Source organism: Annulohypoxylon truncatum (assembly GCF_022578515.1).
Source record: "Annulohypoxylon truncatum strain CBS 140777 unplaced genomic scaffold F4807scaffold_26, whole genome shotgun sequence".
Classification (NCBI taxonomy): domain Eukaryota; kingdom Fungi; phylum Ascomycota; class Sordariomycetes; order Xylariales; family Hypoxylaceae; genus Annulohypoxylon; species Annulohypoxylon truncatum.
In genome coordinates, this window is record NW_025953812.1 from 209147 (window position 1) to 236123 (window position 26977).

The 26977-nt window shown below is 49.7% G+C and overlaps 9 protein-coding genes across 9 annotated transcripts; 2 read left to right on the plus strand and 7 right to left on the minus strand.

The window, feature by feature from the left end:
- The first annotated feature begins 183 nt into the window (after positions 1-183).
- On the plus strand, positions 184-2455 carry F4807DRAFT_173033 (uncharacterized protein). Its single transcript, XM_047993486.1, has 3 exons — positions 184-241; positions 301-341; positions 396-2455. The coding sequence occupies exon 3, from the start codon at positions 842-844 to the stop codon at positions 2318-2320; it is 1479 nt and encodes a 492-aa protein (XP_047852153.1). The 5' UTR covers positions 184-241; positions 301-341; positions 396-841; the 3' UTR covers positions 2321-2455.
- Positions 2456-4426: 1971 nt separating this feature from the next.
- On the minus strand, positions 4427-7013 carry F4807DRAFT_173060 (acyl-CoA N-acyltransferase). The gene is made up of 2 exons (XM_047993487.1): positions 5605-7013; positions 4427-5519 (listed from the first exon to the last, which is right to left on the minus strand). Exons 1-2 carry the CDS (start codon positions 6676-6678, stop codon positions 4581-4583), a joined length of 2013 nt encoding a protein of 670 aa, XP_047852154.1. The 5' UTR covers positions 6679-7013; the 3' UTR covers positions 4427-4580.
- Positions 7014-7288: 275 nt separating this feature from the next.
- F4807DRAFT_434001 (proteasome regulatory subunit C-terminal-domain-containing protein) lies at positions 7289-10174 on the minus strand. Its single transcript, XM_047998751.1, has 3 exons — positions 9349-10174; positions 7953-9280; positions 7289-7880 (listed from the first exon to the last, which is right to left on the minus strand). Exons 1-3 carry the CDS (start codon positions 9629-9631, stop codon positions 7737-7739), a joined length of 1755 nt encoding a protein of 584 aa, XP_047852155.1. The 5' UTR covers positions 9632-10174; the 3' UTR covers positions 7289-7736.
- Positions 10175-11374: 1200 nt separating this feature from the next.
- Positions 11375-14434, minus strand: F4807DRAFT_434008 (uncharacterized protein). The gene is made up of 3 exons (XM_047998752.1): positions 14256-14434; positions 12317-14179; positions 11375-12246 (listed from the first exon to the last, which is right to left on the minus strand). The coding sequence occupies exons 2-3, from the start codon at positions 14123-14125 to the stop codon at positions 11989-11991; spliced, it is 2067 nt and encodes a 688-aa protein (XP_047852156.1). The 5' UTR covers positions 14126-14179; positions 14256-14434; the 3' UTR covers positions 11375-11988.
- A 980-nt stretch (positions 14435-15414) lies between these two features.
- On the minus strand, positions 15415-16730 carry F4807DRAFT_173128 (uncharacterized protein). Its single transcript, XM_047993490.1, has one exon. It carries the CDS (start codon positions 16522-16524, stop codon positions 15607-15609), a length of 918 nt encoding a protein of 305 aa, XP_047852157.1. The 5' UTR covers positions 16525-16730; the 3' UTR covers positions 15415-15606.
- Positions 16731-18938: 2208 nt separating this feature from the next.
- Positions 18939-19955, plus strand: F4807DRAFT_173132 (DASH complex, subunit Spc34). Its single transcript, XM_047993491.1, has 2 exons — positions 18939-19158; positions 19212-19955. Exons 1-2 carry the CDS (start codon positions 19094-19096, stop codon positions 19909-19911), a joined length of 765 nt encoding a protein of 254 aa, XP_047852158.1. The 5' UTR covers positions 18939-19093; the 3' UTR covers positions 19912-19955.
- Positions 19956-21307, minus strand: F4807DRAFT_173275 (DSBA oxidoreductase). The gene is made up of 2 exons (XM_047993493.1): positions 20669-21307; positions 19956-20608 (listed from the first exon to the last, which is right to left on the minus strand). The coding sequence occupies exons 1-2, from the start codon at positions 20714-20716 to the stop codon at positions 20000-20002; spliced, it is 657 nt and encodes a 218-aa protein (XP_047852159.1). The 5' UTR covers positions 20717-21307; the 3' UTR covers positions 19956-19999.
- Positions 21079-25357, minus strand: F4807DRAFT_173087 (WD40 repeat-like protein). The gene is made up of 3 exons (XM_047993489.1): positions 25102-25357; positions 23463-25048; positions 21079-23406 (listed from the first exon to the last, which is right to left on the minus strand). The coding sequence occupies exons 1-3, from the start codon at positions 25193-25195 to the stop codon at positions 21442-21444; spliced, it is 3645 nt and encodes a 1214-aa protein (XP_047852160.1). The 5' UTR covers positions 25196-25357; the 3' UTR covers positions 21079-21441.
- On the minus strand, positions 24888-26907 carry F4807DRAFT_173240 (purine and uridine phosphorylase). The gene is made up of 2 exons (XM_047993492.1): positions 25102-26907; positions 24888-25048 (listed from the first exon to the last, which is right to left on the minus strand). The coding sequence occupies exon 1, from the start codon at positions 26594-26596 to the stop codon at positions 25520-25522; it is 1077 nt and encodes a 358-aa protein (XP_047852161.1). The 5' UTR covers positions 26597-26907; the 3' UTR covers positions 24888-25048; positions 25102-25519.
- Between the last annotated feature and the right edge of the window lie 70 nt (positions 26908-26977).

Below are 26977 nucleotides of genomic sequence, written 5' to 3' on the forward strand. Positions count from 1 at the left end.
CCAATGCTGTCCCGCTCTCTTCTCGAAGCGAAGTGACAAATGAGATATTATTTTCGATGATGCTCAGGTGCGTCGGTATTCGGTTCGGTAATTATCCGATTTCTTTGCAATTTTCAAGATTTCCAGCGCTTTCCCCCGCCCTTGGAACTTGGAAATCGTATAATTGTAGGTAATCCTGTCACGTGAGTATACCCAAACAGCCTGAAGAACATTCAAACATTTGTCGATGTATTTTTACAAGGTACGTACACCGACTTATACACCTACTTTTGTACCCTAACAAAGAGATCACAAATTCAGCATAGGAAATTGTAAATATCCATATTGATTCTGAATCAGGGGTAATGTTTTGGCATTTACCGCTAGATCGCCCCAGCTGATAAGTTGTCGAAAAGGGAGCTGAAAGTGTGTAACACCCGCATAGTGGATATAGATTTATGTAGGTATCCGTCATAGATGCCAGATACCTGCCTACCTGCCCAAGTACATGGATAGTACACGTATTTGACCTTCCCCACCTCGTGAAGAGCTCGGGCCAACTTTCACCACTTTCACATGAACCCTGTTACACGTGTATCTACGCTGCTGGCGTCCCTCCTTTAAACCTTCATCTCCATTCTCATGATCTACAATAATACAAGTTCAACGAGCATCTTGTTTTATTTGGTTGTTGATTGTTTACTCCTTTCAACCAGTATCGTCATTGTCTCTTCCCAGCATCGTCCTATTCCCTCGTCCATCCTTCACAAGTGTATCACCAATTTTCATTCTCATCCTTGTCCTCATACTCAGTTTTCATACCCAATTCTATTCGAGATATCCATATACAAATATATCAGTTATGCAGCAGGTTCTGCCTTTTGTCCAAGTCAGAGACCTCCCCTCGGCAGCTTCATTCTACTCCGCCATAACTCAACCTTTGAAGCTTCGGTATATCTCTGCCAATTCGTCTTCCATAGTATACGGTGACACCACCACTGGTACCCCGAAGCCGGTCTTGGAAGTAAGGAGAGCCGGTTCCGGCCAATCTCTAAGGCCGTCACGGGTGGTACTTTCAGCCCAATCACCACAAGTCCTAGCCGCTTTCCGCGCTGCTGCCATACGAGCAGATCCTGACCTCCCCATCGAAACAGATGGCAGGAGCCGTGTAGAACTGACCGACTATGACGGGAATAGAATAGAAGTCGTGTGTTCGGGAGGTGAGGAGTACTCCCGCTCCTATGGCCGCTCGGCAACCAGCTCTATCGCCTCGCGCGAACCCCGGGCTCCGGGAATACGGCGAAGCGCCACCATCTCGGCCATGGAAACGCCGTCGCGCGAGAGCCCAAGGGGCGGCATGGGCGCAGGTCTGAGCACCCTCCTCGGAGCTGCAGCCGCCGGCGTCGCCATTGGCGGCGCCATGACCTACGCCATGATGCGGAACGAGCGTCAGCCAGCCTCGTATCAGGAATACGAGTCACAAGAATACGCAGCAAGATCGTATCCGCGGCGGGGATCCCTCCAAGACCCGCCCTCGCACCAGCAGCCTAGGTATATCGAGGACTCGCCGTCTAAGAAGTATCCGCCGGTCAGTTACGGGCGGTACGCCCAGCTCGAAGCTCCTCCGCCGAGAAGCAGGGTGCCGGTCGACCTCAACGACGGGCGTTCGAGCCACTACACAGCAGGCGGCAGGGGTCGTCGAAGTAGCGAAGCGGGCTCGATCAGGCGCCCGATGGTGGCCGGCGACGGGGAGTACATGAGCACTACCGGGTCCAGAAACGGGCTCGGACAGCGACTTCTCATGGACCACGAGTACCGCAGCCAGGTAGACGGCGACGACCGCCGCAGCTACGCACCATCGAAGGCGCCGTCGAAGTACACGGCGTCGCCGTCAAAAGCGTCGTCCAGGCACCGCGGACCCGAGTCCACGTACCGCAGCCGCGATAGCTCAAAGGTCAGAGCGCCGCGGCCCGTCGAGGCAGAGACGTACGTCTCGGCGCGCACCGCGCGGTCCGCTAGCACGGTGCGGCCGCCGCCCCAAGCATCCGCGTACGAGAGGACGGGGCGCAGCCGCGCGAACAGCTACGTCTCGGCGCGGGAGAGCAGGGCGAGCTGGGAGGACTGGGACGATGACGAGGAGAACGACGACGATGATGATAACGTGAGTCTTGCGCCGAGCGATAGTATCAGCTGCATCGGCGACGAGGAGCGTAGTAGGCGGAACCACCGCCGCAGTTCGCAGGCCGGGGCGCCGTCGGCGGTGGGGAGGTACCGCAAGGTTGTTAACGAGTTCGACGGGAAGAGGAGGCCGTTGTACGGGTCTGAATACAATTACCGATAGGTTTTTCCCGGCTTGTGGCTCGGCTTGGGGTAAGACAGGCGAAAAGTGATGAAAAAACACTGATGGATTTCAATTCCGCAAACAAACCTTGGAGCAATAGGTAACGACAGCATGAAACGAAAAGAAACGAAAAGGGTGTAAGGGAGTACTTACCTACCTACCTAGGTACGTGTACACGCCAAATATGTTGCGAATCCGCTTTTACGTATACGGAAGGATATGACGGGACGGGACAGGACCAATTTTTACGCATAAAAAGTAGCATATATATCATATATCTGGAGGAAACATTGCATACATCATTTTGGACATTAGGGAATTTCTTGGAGGCTTTTTTTGTTTCTTGGTAGGAGAGAATGAGCAGGCAAGCAAGCAAGCGAGCGAGCAAAACGAAATGAAATTATATGAGGCGGTATGAAACGATAGAAAGGTGGTGGGGGGTTCTTCTGAACGGATTCTTGTTTTGGGCGGTTCTACGGATGGATTGCCCGTCATGCTTATATACCTTTGTTTTCTGTCAACTTTTCGAGGTTTAGGGGGTTTCGTTTCTTTGCCTGAGGGCTTGATAGTTTGGCTTATCATGTCAGTATGAGTTATGAGAATATAACGGCTGTTTTCTTTTCTCTATGAAGCATAAATAAAACATTGTGACTTATATATTACCACTTCGTTATCATGACTTCATCTCCGCGGTTGGGCCTTGGTAATTGAAAGTAGGATGGTACTTGAGTCGAAATATACCATCGAACTATATTAAGGCTGTAGTTTACCTACATAATACAGGTTTAAGGTCAATTCTAGGACTACTCAATAGTTTAAGTCTCCTTGAAAATATATACCTGGGTACAAATAAGTGATTGAGATTCGACAACGGTACCGAAACAAGTTTCAGTGACGGGAAGCCTTATAAAACTTTAGTAGGTATAGGCAAAGTAAATACTAAGAAAGCCTGTCAATCTGCCAGAACAGAAACTCTAGTGTGGCTTGTAATTGAAGGCTATGTCGCAGAGTGACTGATAATAGCAAGTAGCTCGCCTTAGGCTCGCTTATATCAAGTAATCAAATAACTATCGACACCTGATATTTACTTAAACCCTCGGGGCCTTCGGTCTCTTTATATTTGTCTCAGGGGTTACACAAAATGAAGCTAGGGCGCTGCTATCTCGCTTCTTGCCACCAGCCCCTGAAAACTGGCCACGACGACGCCCGCAACGGGGAAAATCGAGGATTGGTGGGAATATGTCGTATCTATCTTTAGTGAACCCAAGAAGACATCCCTCGTTGAAGGTCTGGGTAGGTATATATCAAAAGGGTGAACTCTTAGTTTCCGTTGTCAATGGTATTGGTGGTGGTTACAGGAAATTGTAACTTCTCGTTCATTTTCAGTCAAAACAAGAGTAACTTGACATAGGTTTACTCTAACTATACGTTCGACTGCCAGCAAGTTAAAGATGATTTCTATTATTTCGGTCACTTCGTCTAGCCCCTTTTCTTAAATTTCTCTCACCTACCTGCTGAGCTAGATTTTACCAATCATCCAGTGCTGGTACGAGTTAAGATAGGACTAAAAATACTCAATGTAGTGTTTTAGCCGTATAGGCGGCTTAAAGTCTCATTATGACAAGTCCCCAGTTCCTAGGAACCGGTGACACGATCGTCTTGATGAACAGTTCGTTGAGTGATTTCATAAGGTCTGTAATTCTCACTGGAAGTATCACCTCCTAAAAACACCTCATAAGTAATAAGAATTTTATTGAGTATACCTAGGTGCAAACTCCTAAGCTGCTAGAGAGAAGATGAAAAGACTAGGCAGGCACAAACGTGGGCGACTTCGAATGCCGTATTTCGTTTAGAACGGGCCTCTATTCCGTACAAACTCCAAGCACGTATACCAATAACACCCAGGCATCTACAGCGAATATCAAGATCGCCACAGCATACAACCTCAGGCATTTCTCTCCATCAGATACCCCATCAGTCTACGTAAGATTTCGATGTATCCCAAAAACCGCAGCACTCAAAACCTCACCACGCATACCTGTCAACATTAACATCAACCAAAAACCACACCAACAGAAATACTTCGTTAATTATCAATTTCAAACTATCACAGCCCTCAATCAAATCAAACTGCTGCTAAAGCAAGGCCACAAGGGTATAATAGGGGTATCAGGATGTCTAACTCCACGCCTCAAACAGCAAGCCACACCACACAAACCACACCACCCACCCACCTCTCCTCACCCCCTAACCTAACAAACTACACTTCATCCACCTCCTCGTCCTCGCCTTTACCAATAGCATACCCCTCAACAAATCCGTCCGGATCGCACGTCTTCGTAAGGTCAATCTTATTGTCCTCGACCCAGCGCCTAACAGCCTCCTTATCGAGCCTGACCCTCGGCACCGCCTTAGCTTCTTCTTTGGGTTCCGCCGCCTCGGCCTCTTCGTCGCTGGCGCCGCCGCCGCTGCCGCCGCCGTGCTCGGCCGATTCCCCGACTGCGTCGGCGGGGCCCGGGCCCGCGTCTTCGACGACGCCCATCTCCTTGAGCACGGCGAGGCAGTCCTCAGGCACGATCCACGTAGCCTTAGAGCACTGGTCGACGCTAATCAAATACTCCCCTTCCCTCCCCTTCTCGCTCGCACTTCCCTCTTCTTTATCAACACCTTCCTCTCCCTCTCCCTCTTCCCCGTCATTCTTCACAGGCTTAGATAAATCCAAACCCAACAACCACCTCGCGATCTCGCCCGCCCAGAACCTCTTATACCCCTTGCGTCCGAGCTCCGAGATCGGCTTCTCGGGCCCGCCGAGGATGCCCTCGCGGCGCGAGATCTCGTACGACACGCCCATGAGCAGCGCGCCGAGCCCCTTGCGCTGCCACGGCGGGAAGACCAGGATGCACGCCAGGTTGTTATTGTCCCAGCTGAGCTTTTCCTTCGAGAAGAAGCCTACGACCTGCGGTCTGCTTCCAGGCAGCGCTTGCTGTTGTTTATCGGGGTCGGAGGGATGGGTCGAGGATCGGGATTGAGGAGGGGATTCGTTTAGATCCCTGTTTGCGAGAGGAGGAGGGGGTTGCGCGTCGGACGGCTGCGGAGGAGTGTAGACGAGGAGAAAGTAGTTGAACCCCGTAACGTCGAAGAAGACCGATTTGTTATCTAGGAACAGCTTCGCGAACAGGGACAGATTCTGGCAGAATAACTAGAGATAACGGAGTCAGCTTCAAACCAAAATATAGCCTGCACATAATGCAAATAACAGGCAAGAACAAAACAACTTCACTTACCCTATCTTTCTCTCCGTCGACCTCCCACACACTCCACTCGCCCTCATCCATAACGACCTTCTCCACAATTGCAGACACACCTGTACTCGCATCCGCATCGCTCCTCTTCCTACCCCTTCCCCTACCTTTCTCTACACTCCCACTAGCAGCGCCAGCAACAGTCGTCCTCACCGTCCTCTTGCCCTTAGGATGCGTATACACCTTCGTGCCCGGCATGCGGAACGTGCGCTCGCAGCACCTGACATGCTCCCACCACATCACAAGTTCCCTGCTATACTTGAAGCAGCAAGGACACACGTACAATCGATCCAGCATAGGCGGGGGATTCCTCTTCCCTCCTCCAATCCTGCCCCCTATCTTCCCCCCACCATCTCGATCCTTACTCCCCTGCCTGTCTTTACCTCCCGCATTGGCGTTATTGGTATTCGATATATCACCTAGTACCTCCTTGCCATAGTACGACGGGTACCACGCCTTGAAGCATATATCTCCCAACACAACCTTATCAATATTGCGGTCCGATCGCGGCGTCGGCGGTGGTTTAGACAGTTTATCGGCAGAGGAAGAAGGGCGTTTCGGAGTCGACATCTTATCCGCAGAAGCTGATTGCGCCGCACGAGACTGTTGCAATTGCTGCTGAAGCGATGGCTTAGGCGGCCTCGTCTGCGTAGGTTCGGTGGGCGGCGGTGTAGGCGACGGCGTACGTCTCAGCAGCTCCACCTCTTCAATCTCCTCCTCCTCCTCCTCCTCATCAACGCCATCATAGCCAGCCGGTCGTACATTCTCCTTAAGCACCCTCACCTTCTCCTCAGCAACCCTCTTCGTCGGCGGTCTGCCCGGCCGCCTCGGCGCCTTCGACGCGTCGCCCCGCGCCGCGCCCCTAGCCACGGGTGCTTCCGCAGGCGCAGGCTTCTCGATCGCGCCGGCGCGTACGGTGCGTACGCGCCCGCTCCTGAGCTGTCGCTCGGGCTCGGGCTGCTCGTCGGGGTGTTGGCGGGTCGCGCGCCGGGGAGGAGGAGGAGGAGGAGGCGGCTCGTCGTTGTCGTGGGGTCTCTTGCGCTTCTGGGGCGCCATTTTTTTTTCTCCTTTTATCGCTCGTCTCGTTCTCGCGATCTCGACGACGGGGTCATGTCAATTGGGTTCGTGTATACAATTTTCTTCCGCGAGAGGTCCGGTAAAAAAGAAAAAAAAAATACCTAGAGAACAGGTACAAGTACAAGTTTGTTGAATTGAAAGTTAGGTACCTTAGAAGACAAAGTCAAACTATCGGCGAGCTGTGATTACGTAATGGGAAAGGTTGAATTGAAGCTATGGTCAAAGCAGACGTGACTGGAGTAAAGTAAAGTGTACCCCACGTGACACCCTTGGACAAGACCAATCTGACCAAGCCTTAACAAGTTTCAGGTGAATAACTTGGTGGGAGGTGCTGCTTTGAATTTCGGAACTCTGACTTTCCCACTTTCGATGTTCAATTGTTATCTGGAAATCTCGTAGGCATTTGATAAGTTCTATACGCAAGTAACATCGGCGTCTAAACACCAGTGCCAGCCTTTAATATTTACCTGAGTAGATAGCTTGCAAATAGCTACACCTTGTGAAGTACCATATAATGTATATAGACCCTCCCGCTAGTTTCCATAAAGCCAAGCTACACATCACCAAGAACAAACAACAAAATCAAGCAAGTTGTCATACGACGTGTGCCATGCAAAGTGAGAAATAGCAATAGTGGTGGATTGTTAATTGCCTCTAGAAAAAGGACGGACTTAGATTCCCAGCCGGCCGCATAGATGGGTGGGATTGGTGTTAAAACATGTTGAGAAAAGGACCAATACCACGCTTTCCCGTCCCTCTAAAGGCCAGGTAATGAAGTAGCAGCCGAAAAGAGCAGGAAGAACTCTCTTCTTCCTGCGTGTTATCTATTACAATGAAGGCCTCGAATGACGTTTGTTTATAAGAGTTGGCTGCGCCATGTGCACCCTCTGAACTTCTCTTCTTCGCAAACTACAACTTATCACCGATGTAAAAGCAGCCGTTCGCCTCATGTACCACTATTATGAATTGGTAAGGGCGTAAAGCAGCGCCGATGAATCCTCCGCCTCCTATTTCAGAATACACAGGTTCGAATTATGTTACATGCCCTCAAAATCACCACCGAGGTCGTCTTCGTCCAAATCCCCTTCTTGTATCTCCTTAGCCATTTCGCGCTCTCGCTCGCGAGCTTCTTGGGCGTTCTTTAGTTCGAGGCGGTGCTGGTTCATTGGGAAACGCATAGCCTGTGGAGTAAGAAAAGGGCCGTGTTAGCTGAAATTCGATCTGTGCGTTAAATGGATATGATGGCAACATACCTTGACACTTTCGTCATGGAGCGCAAGACAGGCTCTGATACGGTCATGGAACGCCTCTCCAGGTTCCCGAGTTGCGTATACGTCACCAACCTCCTTGCTCTTCATGAATCCTCGCTCCCGATCTAGCGTCGCCTCGATGACGCCGTCCCTGATCGCTTTTGCGACAATGTACTCGGCACTCTCTTCGCTACCAAGATGCAGGCGGATGCAAATGTCGCGTAGTGAGATACGGCTATAGCTCAAGCTCATCATGCGAATACCCGTCTTAATGACGTTCTGTCGAAGGCGCAGTATGAGTGAGTATGTTCCATCACGGCGGAAAGTGTCGGCATGGTCGGTAATTGTCAACTCGAAGTCTTCCAGGTTACCCACTCGCACGGCCTGCACGAGCAGGAAGTACGGATGAAGAGCTTGCTCCATGTTGGGGACACGGAAAGTGGCGCGCTCGGGAATATCACCCATAAGCAGCTCCACGACGAGAAGAAGCTTCGTCGCGGTCTGCGCAAATCCTAGGGCGCAGGAGCTTGCCGGCGCTTTCCGCGTGGCAGCTGTCAAGTGTTCGTGTGCTTCTGTGTATCGTAGCTGAATAGCCCGAATCCTGCCGAGGTAGTATAGGAAACGCGCGACCTGGTTATTGGCAGCATTCTCAGGGAATTGAGTGTGAGATACGAGGAGGTCGGCTTGAGAAATGTGGGAGGTTAGGAGATAGCTTCGTAGAAGGAGAACGATGACCGAGGCCTGTATGTCAATATCCTTTCGTAGCACGGCAGTCCGAAGAGCAGTCAACAATGTTGGTCGGATCGCAACGATCGGAGACTGGGGAGACGGAGGTAACGGAGCAAGCTGCTCGCAGAATAGAGAATAGTAGAAGTAGACCTTGGCAGAGAGGGAATCTAGAGTCCGGCGATTCAAAGAGTGAATGCGCTCTGAGAGATACTTGGAAAAGTCAGAACCTAGCTGGAACTGCTTAGAGTCGAACAGATAAACCTGAACGAGGATGCTCAGGAAGATGTCGATCTCGGGAATGACCTCTTTGATCTCCTTCTTAGCGCCGTTCTTAGCTGCGGCTTTCGGCTCACTGTCAATCTCCATCTCGGCACTCGACTGGCGACCCAAAGGAACATCTTGCTTTCCAATCGCTAGCAAAAGCTGCTTAGCGACGTTGGCAGATGAACTTGTGGGAGAGAACGTCTCTGCGATGACCTGTGCTAGGATATCTGGGGTGAGACGTTTTCGGAGAGAAGAGATGGATCTTAAAGCCCTTAATGTGAATCTGGCATCGAATAAAGCTACCGCGCGGTCGAGGAGGGCGAAGTTACTCTTGATATCTAAAATAAAAAGAGCGCGTTAGATCTAGGATGCACGGAAATTACTTGGATGATGATACAAATCATACCTGTGATAGCCTGAGTGATAGGGTCGACCTTCACCTCGAGATCTTCTGGCTGATCTACGTCCATGGCGACATCTCCATCAGCATCCGGAGGTGGTGGTTGAGAAGATTGCTTTGTGGTCTTTGAAGGTGGTACGACGACGGTCATATCCTCTCCCTCCTTGACGCCCTTCTTGCCCTTGCCCTTCAATGAAGACTTCTCGTCGGTCATATCAACATCCTGGTTGTTCCTAATACCATTCTCGACCGGCTCGTTGCCGTTTGAATGAGGCGTTTTCCCCGGCATGTCTGCGTCTGAAAAAAACTGGAGATGGAAAGGGGAAAAGAGATGTTGGGGATTTTGTTGATTGGGGATGGGGTCGGATGACTCTCGATCGGGTAATTTGTCGAATTTAGGCCGGGTGGAATGGAGGGTTGATGGTTGATGGTTGATGGATTATTGATGATGATGACGATGCTGCGGACAGGTGATATCGCGAGGCGCGCTCACGGTTCGGAGACCCTGCAGACGAAACTGGACTGGTTTGGGCGGTTGTTGGCAGCTAACCGGAAAAAACACAAACCAGGTGTCTAAATAAAACAAAGGAGAAATAGAAGTGCGTGTTATACGAATACACGCAAATGGAGGAATAGTCGCCGTTTGATTGAGAAGTCGATTTGGAAATTGTTGATTAGGTACGAGAGATGAAAAGTGTAGAAGGGAGAATGGAGATGGAAGATTGCTTTACTTTGCTGATTGATGTCGTTTGCAGTTGCTCAGGCTCAGTCACAAGGTAAGAGTGATGCAAGCGAAAAGCCCCGGGACGAAAGACTGGAGGGCAGTTGTCGCCTGACTGGTTGCTGGGAAAGAGAGGATAGCGCTAGAATGCCTAGAGCTGTACCACTGTTTAGGTCTGTTTAGGTAAATTTAGGTGCTATGAAGGTGCCCTAGGTGAGCACAAGTGGACCCGACAGAGTCGCTGAGCGCACTGGAGAAGCTCGAAGATGCGCCCCGAAAAAGGCCAACCTGGAAGGCGCCAAGACAAAAAGTACGAAGCTTTGACCCGACGGTACAAGAGTTTTACGCACGGCACCCTGCGGATTATGAGGTATCTCGAATACATCTTTTTCTGGATCTACCTAATGCCGGTATCCACCTCATCATCGAGAAGGACCCATCCAAGTGACGTTTGCGAATTGGTGCCTGTCCAGAGCTTCGACCGAATCAACGATTCAACCTTCCTTACTTTTTCCAAAACAACCAACGTCTTCGCCGCATTTCTAATGTGCGGCATCCGCCTGCATTAGCCACAAGCTTACCTAACTCACTAGGTCCCGTCGTCATCATCAGAATATGTGCCTATCTCAAACCAATTTCCAATTTAGATGTTACATAAGCATAACAAAACAAAACAAAACAACAAATGCCATCAGTAACGTTGAATATAATAAATATCGAGATGCTCGAGGGAGTACATGCAAATACAAAACGTACATATAAAACCAATAATAATCCTTCCAAAATCGAAATTTCGGTCTCTACGCATCCACACTATCTATCGAGCCAATATATAAATTTTTATAAAATTTTTATATAATCTATCAAGCCCGAACACGTCGTGTGTGCCATTGTTCCATGCAGCAGCCCAAGCCCAACGGCAACCATTGGCCTAGGTCGCCACATGTCCGCGCTTGACAGGCGTTCTCTCCACAGCATTCCCATTTCCTCCTGTCATCTCATCTCATCACCTTGCCCTTTTAGCAGACGACCGGTCGGGGACGGTCTAAGATGGATGACACCCGGCGCAAGTAACTGCCAACCTTGCTGAGGATGGAACTATCCGATGCAGGCAATCAGAGCGGGCATGTCGCGCATTTGCTGCTTGGTGCCTTAACTCTCTATACTTATCTCGGTAGGTATTTATATCATTGTTACCCGTTTAGTCATTTACTCCATAGGAATCAGGGTAGGGCACAGTAATGGGAAAAGTAACATTAAATCAATATATCACCATGCAACCGCATCAGCGGTTTAGTAGAAAGCCGAGTATTTAATAGTGCAATCGCATCATTATGTGCGTCTTTATGAGCTACGTATAGCTGTGACTACCTAGGCACCACCTATGTGATCCGCAGAGCGAAGAATGGGTACAAATTTGACCTGCTCGATGCCTCGTATCGTATCCCTCGAGTCGAGTGTCAGACCATAAAAGTAAACGAAACCCCGAAAAAGCCAACGAAACTCCAGGCCAGAATAATGGGAATCCCTTTTGCTCCTTCCTAACCACCATAGGTAGAACATGACCGCGTCATCCTAAAGTCAAACCCCGAAAACTCCATCCGTTCGTTAAAAAACAAACCATCAATAACTAATCTGCCGTAAAGTACTAGACCCGTGGAACCCACTTAAACCGCGTTATTTCCTTCATCATCAGGTTCCTTTCCGGTAGCAGGAGCCTCTTCAGCAACTGAAATCTTTCTCTTACGGTATCGCTTCTTCGGAGCCGGATCGGAAGCAGGCTGAGAGGGATCCACGATAGGCTCGGGAAGATGTACGCTGGGTCCGCCAATGTGTGGGGGAATAGGAGCCATGCCCGTACGTCGTGCGTCAAGCTGTTCAAGAAGCGGGTGTACAGGACGCTTCTTGGAAGGATCGGACTCGTCCTACTTGTCGTCCTTGCCAGGCATGACTTTGGCCGCCTGAACAGCGTGCACCTTGGAGATCCAGTTCGAGCTGGGTTGGACCTTGCGTACGGTTCGCAGCTCCTCCGACGTGTGACCGGGAATGCGAATGTTGTAGACGCGCTCAAGCACGAGCTGTAAGTCGCGGGTCTCGAGTACCTTGCTACCACGTTCCTTAGCTAGGTGACACGCTGCGTGGATAACTTGATCAACAAAGTTATCAGCGACGTTGAGAACCGACTGCGAGGTACGTGTTAGCATTATAGAGAGCTTAGGAAATAGAGGGATAAATAAAGCAGTAAACGCCTACCTCTTCAACATCCGGAGTCAAGTAGTTGCCATCCGTACCGGGAGAGGCACCACCGCAGACCTGACGGACGAGTTCGTCAAGCTTCTTCTTGGAGAGCACGTGTTCACCTTCCGCATCGAACTGGACAGGAGGCATCTTGTTAATAACAGGCTGGCCCATAACACCTCCTCCAAGACCACCTCCTCCACTCAATGAAGGGCGGCCGGGAGTGTTGCCGCCACCGACGCTGACTGCCTGCGGGGTCTCCGTTGCCTTGGGCGGCAGGTTCTTACTAATCGGCATCTTAGGGTTCAGGGCTGGGCTAGGTTGAGGATGAGCATGCGAATGACCGGCGTGGTTCGCGTTTCCAACAAGGCCACTGGCACCGGGAGTGGATACAAGACCAGAGCCGGATGCGCTGTTGGATTGTCCAGGGACGTTCGTTGACGAGTTCGCGCGGCTGACAGCGGCTGCATGGGTCAGAGGGCGAACGGGTTGAGGCACCGGCGTCACTTGTTGACCTGCAGACTGGGGAGTCTGGACGCGCGCAGATGCTTGAGTCGGAGTACCTGTAGAAGGCATGTTCGCGGATGAAGCGGCTGCAGCGATAGCCGTGTTCACGGGGGGTGGGCGCGACATGTTGTTGTTGCTTGGTTCGGTCTTGATTTGAGGTTGCGAGGGAGTGGGAACCGCATGCGATTGCTGAGGTTGTTGATGTTGCTGTTGTTGTTGTTGTACCGATATCGCAGGTGTGGCCGGAGTGGCAGGTGTCCCGGGGTGTTGCTGCTGCTGCTGCTGAGGTTGCGGCTGTACCTGGGGTTGCACCTGAGGTTGTTGCGATGGCGGTTGCTGTTGCGGCTGATTCGTTACAGCTGGCGTTCGGTTCGCAGCAAGTTGTTGATTCTTAGCAGCATCCATCGCCGCATTTACTGACGCGGTTGCGGCTTGCATGGGATGGCTCGTCGTAGGCGCATTGGCGTTTTGTTGCATTGGCTGCGATCGTGCCTGCTGTGCACTTTGTTGTTGGATCTTGATCTGTTGACGTACATTTTCAACAAATCTTTGTGCCTCAGAGTAACTCTTCTGTTCTTGTTGTTTCTGTTCTTGAAACTTTTTCACATCTTCGGCAGACAGCTGTCCCTTATCCTGCCGCTCCTTGATCATGGCATCAAGCTTCTGCGATCTATTTTTTATGGTCTCCATCTGCACCAGAAAACGGATGTACCTTTGCTTCATCTCGTTCTGCCATTTGGATATCTGTTCTGGTGCCGTCAGCTGAGCTGGCGGCCTAAGCGAGTTCCAGCTCATTTGGTTCGCATGGCTCAGTATGAGCTTCGGCACTTGGTTGCCAGCAGAAATGGCATTGTTGGGAGTCGACGAAGAGGCGCCCTGGTTGTTAGGCATTTGCCCTTGAGGCCTATTCGCCATCTTCTGCGCCTGAGCTTGAGCCTGAGCCTGGGCCTGGGCTTGTGTTAAGTTATTCTGGGCTTGCTCGTTCTGCGAGCCTTGCGGTTGCGCGTTCATATGGCTCGGTTGTCCAGGTTGCCCAGGCTGTCCTTGTTGAGGCTGGGCGCCAGCTTGATTTCTTGCCTGGAGACTCTTAATCTTATTGACGACCATTCGAGAGAAATCAGCGATTCGGTGTTTAGCCATCTGATGCTCCTGAGATTCAGGCGGGTTCTGTTCCATTTTGGTATACAGTTGGCGAAGTCCTTCTTCGTACTTGTGCTTGTCTTCGGGCGTGAGGTAACCAATATTTCGGATTTGCTCAGGTCTAAGGAACCGGACCTGCTGCTGCCCTTGGGCAGGCTGTCCCTGGTTCGGGTTCATCTTGAGAGTTATATTCGGGTCGCGCGGAAGTTACGGTCAATGGTAACAAGCTGTCTACGGGAGAAGTCAGTGTTGATGGTTATATGGCGATGGTGGCGAAGGTAGCAGATGTCATTCAAGAGAAACACACCGAACGATCGGAGAAAGAAGCAGATGGGACGGACCCTTGATTCTATGGGATATTAGGCTTGCACTCTATCGCCTTAGGTCATTTGGCGCAAAAGTTTGTTTAGGGACAATTAAGAAAGATGGAGGGATTTTTATAAAACTCAAGCTTTGAAGCTTCTTGAGAGTTTGTTTGCTACAGTACCAGCAGCAGAAGGTACACCGCAGACCTTGTTGCTTACATAAAATTGGGGAACGTATCGATAAGCTGATACTCCACCTCTGATGGCTAGGTAGGTATTTCATACTATCTATCTGCTTACCCGGGCTATGCATTCAAAAGAGTGTTTGTCTTGTACTGTATCATCTTGTTTCGCTTCGAAATATATTCGGCGTTAATGTCTCAATCTCATAAGACCTATTCTCATATCATTCACAACTACTTGCGATATCGATGAATTCGATTCACCTTTTTAATCGAGAACGCATAGTTTTGAAAATGAAGCCCATTGCTAAGCAATGGTCAATATTTGAGGTGTAATTAGTATTTGATCTCATGAAAAGATTTGCAAGGTTTGGAAAAATTCACTAGACTTATGACGTACCTAAAAGAGATATGTTTCACAAGATCGATAGACAAACATACTCCAGGTCTTTGGGTCACGAGATGCTATGAACTAGGTAGCCCTTTTGTCAAAAGCTATAACGTGAGTTCTTGTATATTAATACTGAAACCAATGCATCTATTCAAGCCACGGATTACCCTCGTACCCCTTATTCTATATATGATCAGTAACCTCAGAAGAAAAATGCAGCCTCGTTTTGCTATGAGCGGCCGCTTCTATGCAAACATCGTCAATATCGTCGTCATCATCGTATCGTGTCATCTGCGTCGTCCACTTCGTCGTCGTTATCATGCAGCCGCGTCCGTCCGGCCTGCCAAGTCCAAGTCTATGGTATCTAAAAGCGAGATAAGAAACCAACACCAATAAAAACCCTCATCCGGTATTAGGACAAGTCAAGCCACCCGTGGTGGTCTCCCAGGCTATGTAGCCAATATTCTATGCAAGCGATTCCGATACATAATGCTGAGATGCAAGTGTGTCATGCCCCCTATATTCTCCATGATTCTGTAATGATCCGATCACCAATCGTTTTTTCCGACTCATCATAACATAAATCTGCCGCAGCAGCTAGCTCCCATAGATATTAGTTGAAAAGAGAGGTCGGTATATTATCAACTCAGTCGTGGTTGTATAGGGTCGTATAATCGTAATGTGTGTGCCGCATATGTGTCGGCAACGCACTAGCACCATCTCCACGAAGCTACTACGAAGCTTCTCTCCTATTCACTTTTATAACGTATGTGGTTGAGCTCATTCAGAGTCAACATCCATCAGAGTCCAGTACGGTAACTCTCTTGCGAATATCTCGGCATCATCCAAGATAATCTCATCGTCGCTGTTCGGCTCCTTGAGCTCCTCAATTCGCTCCGGGAGCGCACCCGTAAATTGAATGCTGATTCGGTCACCGACTTTTCGCCGCATTCGGCGAGTTGGGCCTGTCTCGTTCCCCTCGTAATAGGGCAATACGTCCTCTCTATCGGAGTCGCTGCCCCGCTCGCTTACTGTTCGCTTGCTAAGACTCCCGGACGTCATCCTCCTCAGACGGCGTTCCTTACGACTTTTCTGAAGCTGCTGAATGAACTCTTCGTCATCGCGGTCGATGTCGCAATCGGAATCTTCAAAAGTGTTCAGATTCTCGATTCCTTCCATCACAGCCGGGTCCATATCCGGGGGAGGCCGGGATCTTGACCGGCTTCGGTCGGAATTAGCATACTCAAAAGCATACGGCCGAAGAACGTTTAGATGATCGTCCTCGCCATTGAGGGAACAGTCGTCACTCAATTCCTCGATGGAAAATGCCGCCTGCTCGATCCGAATTGCGGCGTCAACCTTCTCTACGTGTTGGTGGCGAAATTTTGGTACTTCCGAGAGTGGCGACTGCGGGGGACTCGTAGATGAGTCGGACTCCTCCGACGAAGAGTTGGAGGAGCGAGGAGAGATTTCCTCAGGTCGAGGCGCACGAGTGTAACTGAATTTAGTCCCACCTAAAGGCCGGATGTTAGATGGATGGCGTTGATGGCCGTGGGACTTGGAATGCCGAGGTAGGTGGCCATTGATCACCGCTGCTTTACGGTTGATCTTAGGAGATCCGGTAGTGGGAGTCTCTGGTGGTGATGTAGGCCCCGCTGCTACGTGAGCGGTGTCCAGAGAGGGGGTATGCGGCCGCATGATATCGGCTTCGTTGTGGGAATGTTTTCCCTTCCCGAGAATTGCGATCTTATCGATTCAAATTGACCTCTTTTAATCTCACAATGTGGGGTAGAATTCGCGGGGGAGATAAAAGAAGAACGAGGGACTTTTTTTTATTTTTAAGGTGTCAGCACCCAGAGCAAAAACCTCCAACGCGGAGAAGTTATTGGACTCCGATAACTTGTCATGTTAATATCCTCGGGATTCTGGTAGGTTGGGGGACAGACACCGCTACAATTCCTCCACAAAGGCGATAGGACTGGAATCGTCTCGCGGAGGCCAGATGCAACTCTATGCCGCAACTCTTCAGATAGAGAGATAGATGTGGCAAGGCTGTCGGTGTTGAATCGCCGTCTTGAACAAATTTACTTCTTCCCGGCAAGAGAGAAGATGATATTGCTAATACAGCCAATGCACGAGCAGTGCACCACCGACAGAGACAGGGACAGAGAATCAGAAATATTGTCTCTGGTTAGAATTGTTCAAAATATCTGTGTAGCGCAAAATAAAATAAAGATAAAAAACCCTCGGGAGTTGTGTGGATCTCCAACGAGGTCGCCTGGGTCAGAGGGCTTGACGAACCCAGGGAAAAAAAAAAGAATATGCAAGTCGAAAACTTTCAGAGTTGGGAATTTATTCCGGATGGGGAGAAATAGTGAACGGCGTGTATTCCTGCTGTCGGAGCTTACTGCGTATGAGAAGAGAAATCTCATGTGCAGAAACCAAGAGGGGGAAGGCGTGTATTTGGGGGCGGGCCTACCAACGGTCTTATAGTGTCAGGCAGATATAGAAGCTTGTTATCCATGTAATAATAATGATAATACGGATTGTGAACATAAGGGTATGCGGTAAATGGTATACATAAGGAAGTATACATGAGCAGGCTAAGGTTGCGGACTCCCGGGCAAGGCAGGGCAGAGGGCAGAGAGGAGCATTGGGGCATTGAGAGGAGTAGAGGAGCAGAGAAACGGGTCTAGCTTCTCGTCTACCAGCCTATGAACCAACCTATGGCGGAGGATCTCGCAGAGAATGCGGCTTGGGCACCAACGATCCCGGGACTCCCTGGCTACTTTTCGTGGGAGGCATAGCGCGTCCAGAGAAAATGCGACATGTATTCAGTGGGCGGCATGAGGCATATAATGGTTGAAGAAAAAACGACGAGTCTGGAGATGGCAGCAAACCGATGTTGTGACAGGATGATCAGGATGTTCAGTCAGACAATCTTGGCCTACCCCATCTGCCCATGAGATCCATGGGCGGTAGGTATGTATAACTGAGCTGTTCAACCGGTCCTCTTAAAACCTGGACGCTGACCGAAAACAAAACCATCGGCTCGTAAGACTATTAACACTGGTTAACAGACGCTTAGCATACCTCTGCACTGCATACCTAGCATACCTAGGTAGGTTGCTAGGTAATAAATAATTAGGAGCCCTGGAGGCGTATCAGGGCTTTGAACGAGGGTCAACGGGTCGACGAGGACCCACGGTAGGTTGTACGAGGGAAGATCAAAAATAGACAAGGGGTCAGGTAGCAGCGCTCACAGGAATCGTGCCCAATGATTCGAGAGAGGTGCGCTGCGGGAGGGAAAGAAAGCGAAGAGACGCAGGCGTAGTGGAGATGGGAAAAATCCGCTGCTTGGCTGGTGATGAGGTCAGGGATACCCCGAGTCTGCAGCTGCTGCAAGTAATATAATGCCAATGTATCGTAACCATTTTATAATCTCCCCGTTTTTTTGCACCTCTGCAACGCTTGAAACTGCTGTCAGGCGGTGATCCGGCCCTGCGGTGAGCTTAAAACAGAATAGGGCATATTCTATTCTGTATCATGTCAAATACCGCCTTTTCTCGTTCATGACCGCCATAATGCTTCGCGAGTTCGTCCCATATAGACTTGCCTGCTTGGGCGGGGGGATGATGTCCGACGGGATGGCACAGGTATGGATGGTATATGAATACCATTTGACGATTGTACCATTCGAAGGATCTGCACTATACGGCAGATTTATGATCGAATCAATCATCTGGAGATCAAGCAATTGTGATAGCTTAAAAATCGGCGGATGAAGAAGACAGGGGGCTTTATTTTAGGTAGTCTATTCCAAGACATTGGTGATGCAAGGTGGGAAAAGCCGCCAACCTGGTCTATAAAATGGAGCCTTGAATTAGATTTTATTTGTGATCGTTGGTGAAAGATGGGAAAATCGAGAAAATCGGTCAGTAGCTGATAACGATCCATGCGGTGAGCACGATAAGCTTAGCCACATAGTGGGGGTTGAGTGGCAGAGTGGCTAATAAGGTTCCCGATGTTTTGCAGCAACGACCTCATGATTGCAGGAGGGGTCGCTTAGGTAACACCATCACGGTGATTTAGAATAGAGTTCAATGACGCGAGTCAATTCCAACTTCAACCATTTCAAGGTTACAAAACAGCTTAGGTAATGCGACACTAGTGAATCTCATCTTCTAATCCACTATCATCTTCTCCTTCATTGGTGGATGCTCATTCGTCACAATTGTTTAACTTCGAGTAATAAACAAATTGCATCATGTCGCTTCTCCCAGCACATTTTGAGCAGATCGCCATATCGTGTCAAGGAATTGACAGTCTCCCGTATGTTTTATTTCTCCATATTCTATGCGATATCATCTAACTGTACCCCGTAGCTTTCCGCCCCCAAAGATATTCACCAACGCCCTCCTCGTTAACGACGACATCACCTCCCTAATCCGCGACACCGAACCTCACGAACGAGCGCTATTCTCCGTCCCACCACCTCCGCCACCAGGCACATCCCAAAACCCGGAGCCGCCGACGCAGTCCTCACGTCGACAGACCGTGTTCAACGTCGCCTCGGGCGAGGTCACCACGTCGGGCGGTAACACGGGGCGGAACGCGGGCGCGCCTCGACGTCACACCGCCGTAGCAGCCGTTCTAGGCGGCGGCCTGCACGAGCAGATCCGACGCAGCGAGCGACGCGGCGGGAAAGACGACATCGATGTCGAGATCCTACTCAAAGGCGCGGAGAAGCTGTGTGGCGTGTACCCCCTGCCGGGCGCGCTAGAGCGGATAGCGGCGCAACGGTCCAAGTACGCGCACAGCCGGAGCACCCTAGCATACTACGAGGCGAAAGTAGCCGAGCAAGCCGAAGCCCTAGGGAAGATGAATAAGGACCATTGGATGGACGATGACGAAGAGGAGGAGGAGCGCGAACAAGATGTTCCGCAAGAAGGGGAGGAAATCTACACCGAGGAAGATCTGATACGAGAGGGAGAACAGATCCGTGAGCTCGAGAAGAAGAAGAGGGAGCTCCAGGAGCGGCTGCAAACGATTGATAAAGACATCGACGGGTTACTGCACATGTAATGCCGCGTGTAGACTTTTAGACTATGATACCCCAACCCAACACGGTTTAACGCCACCGACCGGCCCTAGACATACACTTGGCGACATTTTATTTCCCTTCCTTGACACTCGCGAACGCCTGTAAGAAAGCCTGCGCATCTTGCGCGCCATCAACCTCATACTTTCCCTGCACCGTGAAATGAGGTACCCCATGTATGTCCTTCGCAACCGCCTCCTGGACCTCCTCGTCGACCTCCTTGCCGCCTTTTCCCGTGTCGAGCCACTCCTTCACCTCAGCCTTATCCAGGCCCGCCTTCTCAGCCGCGGCGATTAAGGTGTCGTGCGAAGTGATATCGCCGTCGCCCTCGAAATAGCTCTTGAACAGCTCCAGCACGACGCGGTTCTCGACCTCGTTGCTCTTCGTCTTGCCGAGCTGGATCAGCCGGTGCGAGTCGCGCGTGTTGCCGACCTTGCCTCTGAAGCCGAAGTTGATGCCCTCCTCGCGGCCTAGCGTCGTCAGTCGCTGTTGCAGGGCGGCGAGCCGCTCCGGGCCGAAGCGCTGTACCATGCGCTCTGTGATGGGGACGCCGACTTTGGGCGACGTGGAGTCTAGGTAGAACGGCGCCCAGGTGATGGTGAACGTGTCATCTTTGGCGCCTGGGTAGACCTTGCGGTAGAGGTCGATGGCTTTGTCTACCCGCTTCTTGCCTATGTAGCACTACATACCGATTATTCTTCAGTACTGAGCCGCAAGTCCGGACTATTGTAAGGAGCTTACCCATGGGCAGACAGTGTCCGATACAATTTTGATATTAATATTCGTCATTGTGCTCTGGTAACTCCAGTGAATGATTCTAATGATATGCGGGCTGCTTAATGGGGGACGGTCTTATATTGCTATCTACAGAAAAGGATTGTTCATTATTTATCTCTCAAGTCGGACTCCAAACGGATTGAAGTGGAGAGATATAATCGCTGACAAATCCATCATGACGCCCGATCCGGCATCGTCTTTGCTCCGCACACCGTGAGACGCCGACTAGGCATGTCGTCATCGTCAAGTAAAATACATATATTGCATTCCATGCATTCTGGGAACGAATAAGCAAAGCTGAATCATTCAGCTAGTCTACCAATCCCTGAAACTAAGGCCCACATCGAATTTATATTATGTACATTGAATCTAGCAAGGTTTTTTCGAACCATCGTAACGCTTCTACACGGTCTTATCTGTTTACCTGGTACACTAGCAAGGTAAAAACGCGATTTAAATTACTGAAATAACATGCGAAGCCTATCTAAATCCTGAGTATCATCAATACCAACAACAAAAAGTACTAATCAATGCATAGTTGGAACGACAGTAGTATCCATAAGGATTAACACCAACTGGTAGAGGAGTGGGTGCTTAGGTAGATTTGGATGAGGCAGTGTACTCTGGTCAACTACCCATACAAGCAACCAATTTGATATACGTGAGGAATAACCCAGTGGAAGATCCGACCGATTTAACGGGCCTCGAAAGTCTCTCAAGTCATGTGTTCTTCTAGTCTAGCTTGAAGGTTCGGGAAGTATGGCTGGCCACCCGGCCATCAAGTTTTCAGTTTGCAATGTTAACACCCAAATACGTCCACTTTTGCAGTGGACTCTGATGGTTTGTGCCGAAGTGTCCCAATGGATGTACTGGTAACTCTCGTCCTCATTCTGATCTTGGGCGCAGCGGTAATCAAAAGGCAACCAGAGTAGGTTTTGGCCGTTGTAGACGATCCATTCGCCTTCTATCTTTAGATTATAATAAGTATTCAGCTGCCGGAAAGCACCAGATATGCGGTCGATATCCAAGAAAGGATGTAGGGCTATAGCGTTTGCATCTGTTCTAGGGTAGTACTTGTCGGCTAAGAAGATTGCTGATGAAATCGGGGTTCTACCGTTTGAGAACTTTGACGTACTGCCTGTTGTTATATCACATACATAGAACACATTTTCGGTGGCCAACACTACTCGGCACATGTCGGTTGAGAAGGCCATTGAGGGGTTCCGAATAGATTGGGTCGTAAATGTTGTGATATACCTGTTTGTTGTTATATTCCAAACCTCGACTATATTGGACAGGCGCAACGCCAGGCGACTCTCGTCAGGGGAAAAGACCATCTGGTCTATTCTAATCCACTCGCATTTCAACGTCGTTACACACGTGTTTGTCGCTATATCCAATACTTTAATCGTGGATACGATTGACCCTGACCGGTTCCAGCCAGAGGATATTGCTAGGCGGCCCCCATCAGACGAGAAACACATAGTCGAAACGTCGTAATAGCCGTCTGACACTCTTATACACGTGCCTGTCGCAGTATCCAATATGTTAACTGCATTATCCGCATACAGCGCTATCCGGCCACCGTCAGGTGAGAAGACTAGAATTGGGGAAGTACAGTCGCCATAGCCTTTGAGCGTTGCTATACACCTGTCTGTTGCAGCATCTAATAGCTTAAATGTATCGCGATCACCCAATACCAGTTGGCTTCCATCGGGCGAGAAGACTATTCTGGAGGTTTTGTTCATGTAGTCTTCGGATTGTGTTGCAGACATATCCATTGTTATATCCCATAACTTTATCGTCCCCTCCAACGAGCCGGATGCCAACTGTCTCCCATTGGGGGAGAAGGCCAATGAGGTAACTGTGGCCATATGACCTGTTATTGTTGTCACGCACATGCTCGTCCCCAAGTCCCATACCTTGATCGCCCCGTCATGAGAGCCGGATGCCAACTGTTTCTCATTGGGGGAGAAGGCCAATGAGGTAACTGTGGCCATATGACCTGTTATTGTTGCCACGCACATGCCTGTCCTTGAGTCCCATACCTTGATCGTCCCGTGGTGAGAGTTAAATGCCAGTTTTCCCGAATCGGGTGTGAAGGTTATTGAGGTAATAATGTCCGTATGACCTTGAAGTGTCGCCTCGCGTGTTTTTATTTCCGTATACAATTTTTCTATTGTTTTGGCGCGCCAGATAAGTGAGTAGGCTGTAAAGATAAGTGAGTAGGCTGTAAACCTAACCTGGTCTATACGCCCTAATTCCCGGATATTAATATAATAATTATGATATGTGAGCGACAGTCTCCCGTCGGGAGAGAAATCTAATGAGACAAACTCCTTTCTTTCGCACAAAAGTGGTGTTGTATCTGTGCCTGTCACTATATCCCATATCTTCTCCGTCCCGTTCTTTGAATCCGACGCCAATAGTGTCCCATCGGGTGAGAAGGCCATTGCATTAATAGGGGCACAATGGCCTTCAAACGTCGCTATGCATGCGCCCCATTCATCTTCTACAGCCGGTTTCACAAGCAGCCAGTCCGGTTCGTCGCCCTGGAAGTGACGCCGTATTATGCTTTGCGATGGGCTAAAGACAAGAGCCGACGTATATACCTGAAGCGGACTACTTTCGATCGCTAATTTATTGTGCCTAACGAATCGGGTTGCATCTTTGGCAAACTCGCTATACTGCTTGAACGAGTTCTATATCCGATATAATTAGTGATGTGGTAATGTGAAACCCATGATTAGTCGCTTACCGGTATTAATGTATTGAGTTTTACCATTGCTGAGATGCCTTGCGATACGTTCTGGAGGATGCTAAGAGCCTCAAGCCAGTGAAGGTAGTGCTTTTTCAGAAATGTGTCGGCGAGGCTGTAGCCTAGAAAAGCGTCGTGTTGTGGCCGTCCTTCGGGTTGAGAGACGGTGAAGTGGTCAACCCAGTGAATGCACGAATACTGCGTGGCACCTAGGGGGTCCGGTCTTGGGCGTATAATGTTTTTGGTAGATATTCCCCAATCATCGAGGTTGTATACATTACGTCGAAGTGTTTGGGACATGATTTGGATCGATCTTGAGAACATATCGTAATGGGCAGCCTCAATTCCGCGAGGGAATATGACATCTTTCGCTCTTTCACAGAGGAAGTCTTGAGCCGACTGGTGGATAATGAAGATACGGCCTTCTTGTATTGTTAGAAAAGAACCGCACAATTTCACAATCTCAACTAAAGCTTCAGTTCCTTCTTTTCCAAACTCATCCTCGGGTAAACCTGATAATGCCGCAAGTTCTTCTAAATAAAGTGGGCGGTATGTGGTTGTGATGGTTGAAAGTACTTGCTGACAATATGCTGGAGTGCCATACTCGAGTCCTTGGATTTGTCGTATCATCCGACTGTATAGTTCCACTAAGCCGGTTGGGACTGCATTGATGATGGGTTTGATTTGAAAGCTTCGTGCTTTCTTAAGCTCCTGAACAACCAACCCTACCCAAAGGAATGTTCCATGTGCCTTTTGTCGCATTTGGTCACGAACATAGACTTGAAGATTTAATTGTTTTTGTAACGCCGGTATTTCCGAGATACAATGATCAATGTAGGCGTTGACAGCATGAGAGACGTGGTCAGCGTTGCTCTTCAACTCTAGACTCAGCCGTGCCCGTGATTGATCAGTTTTTAGTTTCTCCTCAATTTCAATCTTGTTGCGACTAGACAAGAGCCACTTTACCTTGGACTCAGGCGGGGTGTTCATGATTAGGTTCAGAAGTTGTGTTAGATGCGCTTCGCGTTCGTCGAGCTCGTCGAGCGCGTCGATTACCAATATAGTAGTCGGAAGCATAGGGTCCTCTAATATCTTGGTAAATATGCCGGACAGCGCTACCCAGGCATTCACGTCCTCGAATAACGTCTTGCCCGTGTGCTCATATTTCGTCTGGATATGGCGCTCAAGAGATGGCTGTTGCTTGACTAGGAGGTAGATTAGACCGCGAAGTACACCTTTCGCATTGTTAAGCCGATCGTCAGTAGCCTGGCAGAAGAAGAAAGACAAAAGACAATCAGGACTGGAAGGCTCCTCCTTTATCTCATCCATAGTATTAAAATCGGGGAAGTGTTGTATCATCTCATCGATAATGCCACAGAGCAACATGGTCTTGCCCTTCCCTGGATCGCCTTTGATCCATAGCAAACGGCTGTCGAAATTGTTGCGCCATCGCAAGAAATCGTGGTGATCGAGGATCCAGCGGTAGGATTCCCGCAGCAGTCCACCTTTAGTCTGCTCTATACGTTTCTTATCGTCACGGGGATCGGTCAATCGCAAGTCGGCAAGTGAGTTATTCTTTGAAACACCTGTTGCATTTATTGGCAATGAAGAAATTGGCAGATGCTGTCCTAGTACGTACCAACTGCCACGTTGCCGTTGACATTGAAGTTACCTTGTCCCGAGTGCTGAATGCCAGCCCCGACGAAACTAGACCCAATAGTACTATCCGCCATTCTTTTCTATAGGCTATCGGCAGCTGGCGACATCTTGTCTGAAAGAGGGGTATGTGATTGAATTTGAGACTCGTCGCATCAAATCGTCTTGATGGCATTGGAATTTCTTAAGATCGAATGAGGAAGATGAGGGGGGATCAACTCGGTGTCGCGCTGGCAGCCTGCTTGAGTATCTACACAGCCACATCCATGGTACCCGATTGTCAGCTTTCAGTGCGGTTACACATGTAGGCCATGAACATTAATGATTGGAGTTCGAAAGCGTCATAGCACATGAGGCTTATATAGGTACCTAATATCCTTTTCCCTCCAGTACCTAGGTATTTAATTGATATTCATGCTTCCGCCGACCGAAAAATTCCCAGAACCGGAGTTCTGAATACCTCGACCATTGAAAATAGAGTGGTAGGTAGGTGGTTGGTTAACCGTGTTTGTCTGACCTGTTGTCGAGGCCGCTGCATCAGATGTCTTTGATTTGGGCCCGATTTGAGCCAGAACGGCTTTAGCATACGCAGCAGCCATGGCCGCAGCGTAAGGCTGCCATGCCTTATTTTTGTGCTCGTCTCCGTAGTCACACACCCCCCGGATGACGCCGACTGGGATACGATTCATCGTCCCTGCTGCTTCCATCTCAAGCCCAATGAGGTTGTATTTATCCCTTAGCTCGTCTCGTTTTGCTGCGTTTTTCATAAGCTTTTCACCCGAACCTATTGGTCCGTACCACACTCGCGTCCTTTTGGGGGCGGGCCGCAATGGTCGCTCCAATAGCCGTTCCCCTCCACCCCCAACTGTTTCGTACAGCTTGTCCTGGTCCTGACCAGGGTCGCCAAACGTACCTCCTATGTGCTCCTTGTCCTTTATCGCCTCATAATATCGTGAAAAATGATGCGACTCGTTAGGCGCGAACCACTTGAGAGAGCTAATAGCGGATCCAACGATAGGTTCAGTAGTAGCTAGAATATGCCCCGATTGCAAGAGCTTGAATCCGTCTACTGGTGTCTCTTTGCCTAGATCATAGGCAACGAGCCCCGCAGCCTCCTTCTCGGGAAAAGCGACAAGAACATCGCCGAGGCGTATATCACGCGGTGGGGTCTTAGAAAGATCGGGCAAGCCAGCAGCAACACCGACAAGCAATCCAAACCAGAGATTCGGGAAAAACTTCTTGACTTGACTAGCAAGAGCAGCTGCAGAGCCGGTCCCGTACTCTTGGCCCGCTGGCAGGGTCGCAATGATCACGTTGTGTCCACACATATTGCCGGCACGGTACACGTAATCGTCACCGGGGCCCAAGGCGAACCTGCCTTCATGTTGTTGGTCCATTATGTGCCAAGCGGCCAGAGCCTCGATCTCGAGAGGCGCAATCCATGCTACCTTATACACCGCTGGATCTAACTGAGGCATAAGGGGCGTGATTGGGCTAAGCGAATAGAAAAGCTAACGAGAAGGTGCGAGAAGAGCCGTTTCTAAATATCCAATCAGTCATGGTTTTGCATAATGAATGTAAGAAATGGGTGCAAGGAAGAGGGGAATCACTTAATATATATCCAAGCGATAATGAGGCTGAGCGAAGTACCATGAGCTGGCTGCCCAGTTCATTGGCACTCACTGGTCGCCACCTCTTTCAATCGCCCTCGCCAGCTCTCCGCATTCGCAAAGCCTTTCCATTCCAATTATTCCCCGCCTATATTTAATTGAACGGAAATCTATAACCACCGTATCTTACCATATTATAATCAAACTTGCTCAGCATCATGATGTACTAACATCCTCCCTTATGGAACA

What these genes read in the sequence shown, in the direction of transcription:
- F4807DRAFT_434008 (XM_047998752.1), bottom strand. Translation starts at nt 14,125, where the DNA reads ATGAACCCGAACCAGGGACAGCCTGCCCAAGGGCAGCAGCAGGTCCGG. An exon ending in TGACTCCGGATGTTGAAGAG is followed by an intron (nt 12,247 to 12,316) that starts GTAGGCGTTTAC and finishes CGTACCTCGCAG; the next exon opens with TCGGTTCTCAACGTCGCTGA.
- F4807DRAFT_173132 (XM_047993491.1), top strand. Translation starts at nt 19,094, where the DNA reads ATGTCGCTTCTCCCAGCACATTTTGAGCAGATCGCCATATCGTGTCAA. An exon ending in CAAGGAATTGACAGTCTCCC is followed by an intron (nt 19,159 to 19,211) that starts GTATGTTTTATT and finishes TGTACCCCGTAG; the next exon opens with CTTTCCGCCCCCAAAGATAT.
- F4807DRAFT_173060 (XM_047993487.1), bottom strand. Translation starts at nt 6,678, where the DNA reads ATGGCGCCCCAGAAGCGCAAGAGACCCCACGACAACGACGAGCCGCCT. An exon ending in TCGACGGAGAGAAAGATAGG is followed by an intron (nt 5,520 to 5,604) that starts GTAAGTGAAGTT and finishes CGTTATCTCTAG; the next exon opens with TTATTCTGCCAGAATCTGTC.
- F4807DRAFT_434001 (XM_047998751.1), bottom strand. Translation starts at nt 9,631, where the DNA reads ATGCCGGGGAAAACGCCTCATTCAAACGGCAACGAGCCGGTCGAGAAT. An exon ending in TATCACTCAGGCTATCACAG is followed by an intron (nt 9,281 to 9,348) that starts GTATGATTTGTA and finishes TTTTTATTTTAG; the next exon opens with ATATCAAGAGTAACTTCGCC. An exon ending in TCCATGACGAAAGTGTCAAG is followed by an intron (nt 7,881 to 7,952) that starts GTATGTTGCCAT and finishes CTTACTCCACAG; the next exon opens with GCTATGCGTTTCCCAATGAA.
- F4807DRAFT_173128 (XM_047993490.1), bottom strand. Translation starts at nt 16,524, where the DNA reads ATGCGGCCGCATACCCCCTCTCTGGACACCGCTCACGTAGCAGCGGGG.
- F4807DRAFT_173240 (XM_047993492.1), bottom strand. Translation starts at nt 26,596, where the DNA reads ATGCCTCAGTTAGATCCAGCGGTGTATAAGGTAGCATGGATTGCGCCT.
- F4807DRAFT_173275 (XM_047993493.1), bottom strand. Translation starts at nt 20,716, where the DNA reads ATGACGAATATTAATATCAAAATTGTATCGGACACTGTCTGCCCATGG. An exon ending in CGGACACTGTCTGCCCATGG is followed by an intron (nt 20,609 to 20,668) that starts GTAAGCTCCTTA and finishes ATCGGTATGTAG; the next exon opens with TGCTACATAGGCAAGAAGCG.
- F4807DRAFT_173033 (XM_047993486.1), top strand. Translation starts at nt 842, where the DNA reads ATGCAGCAGGTTCTGCCTTTTGTCCAAGTCAGAGACCTCCCCTCGGCA.
- F4807DRAFT_173087 (XM_047993489.1), bottom strand. Translation starts at nt 25,195, where the DNA reads ATGGCGGATAGTACTATTGGGTCTAGTTTCGTCGGGGCTGGCATTCAG. An exon ending in CAACGGCAACGTGGCAGTTG is followed by an intron (nt 25,049 to 25,101) that starts GTACGTACTAGG and finishes TAAATGCAACAG; the next exon opens with GTGTTTCAAAGAATAACTCA. An exon ending in AACTCAATACATTAATACCG is followed by an intron (nt 23,407 to 23,462) that starts GTAAGCGACTAA and finishes TATCGGATATAG; the next exon opens with AACTCGTTCAAGCAGTATAG.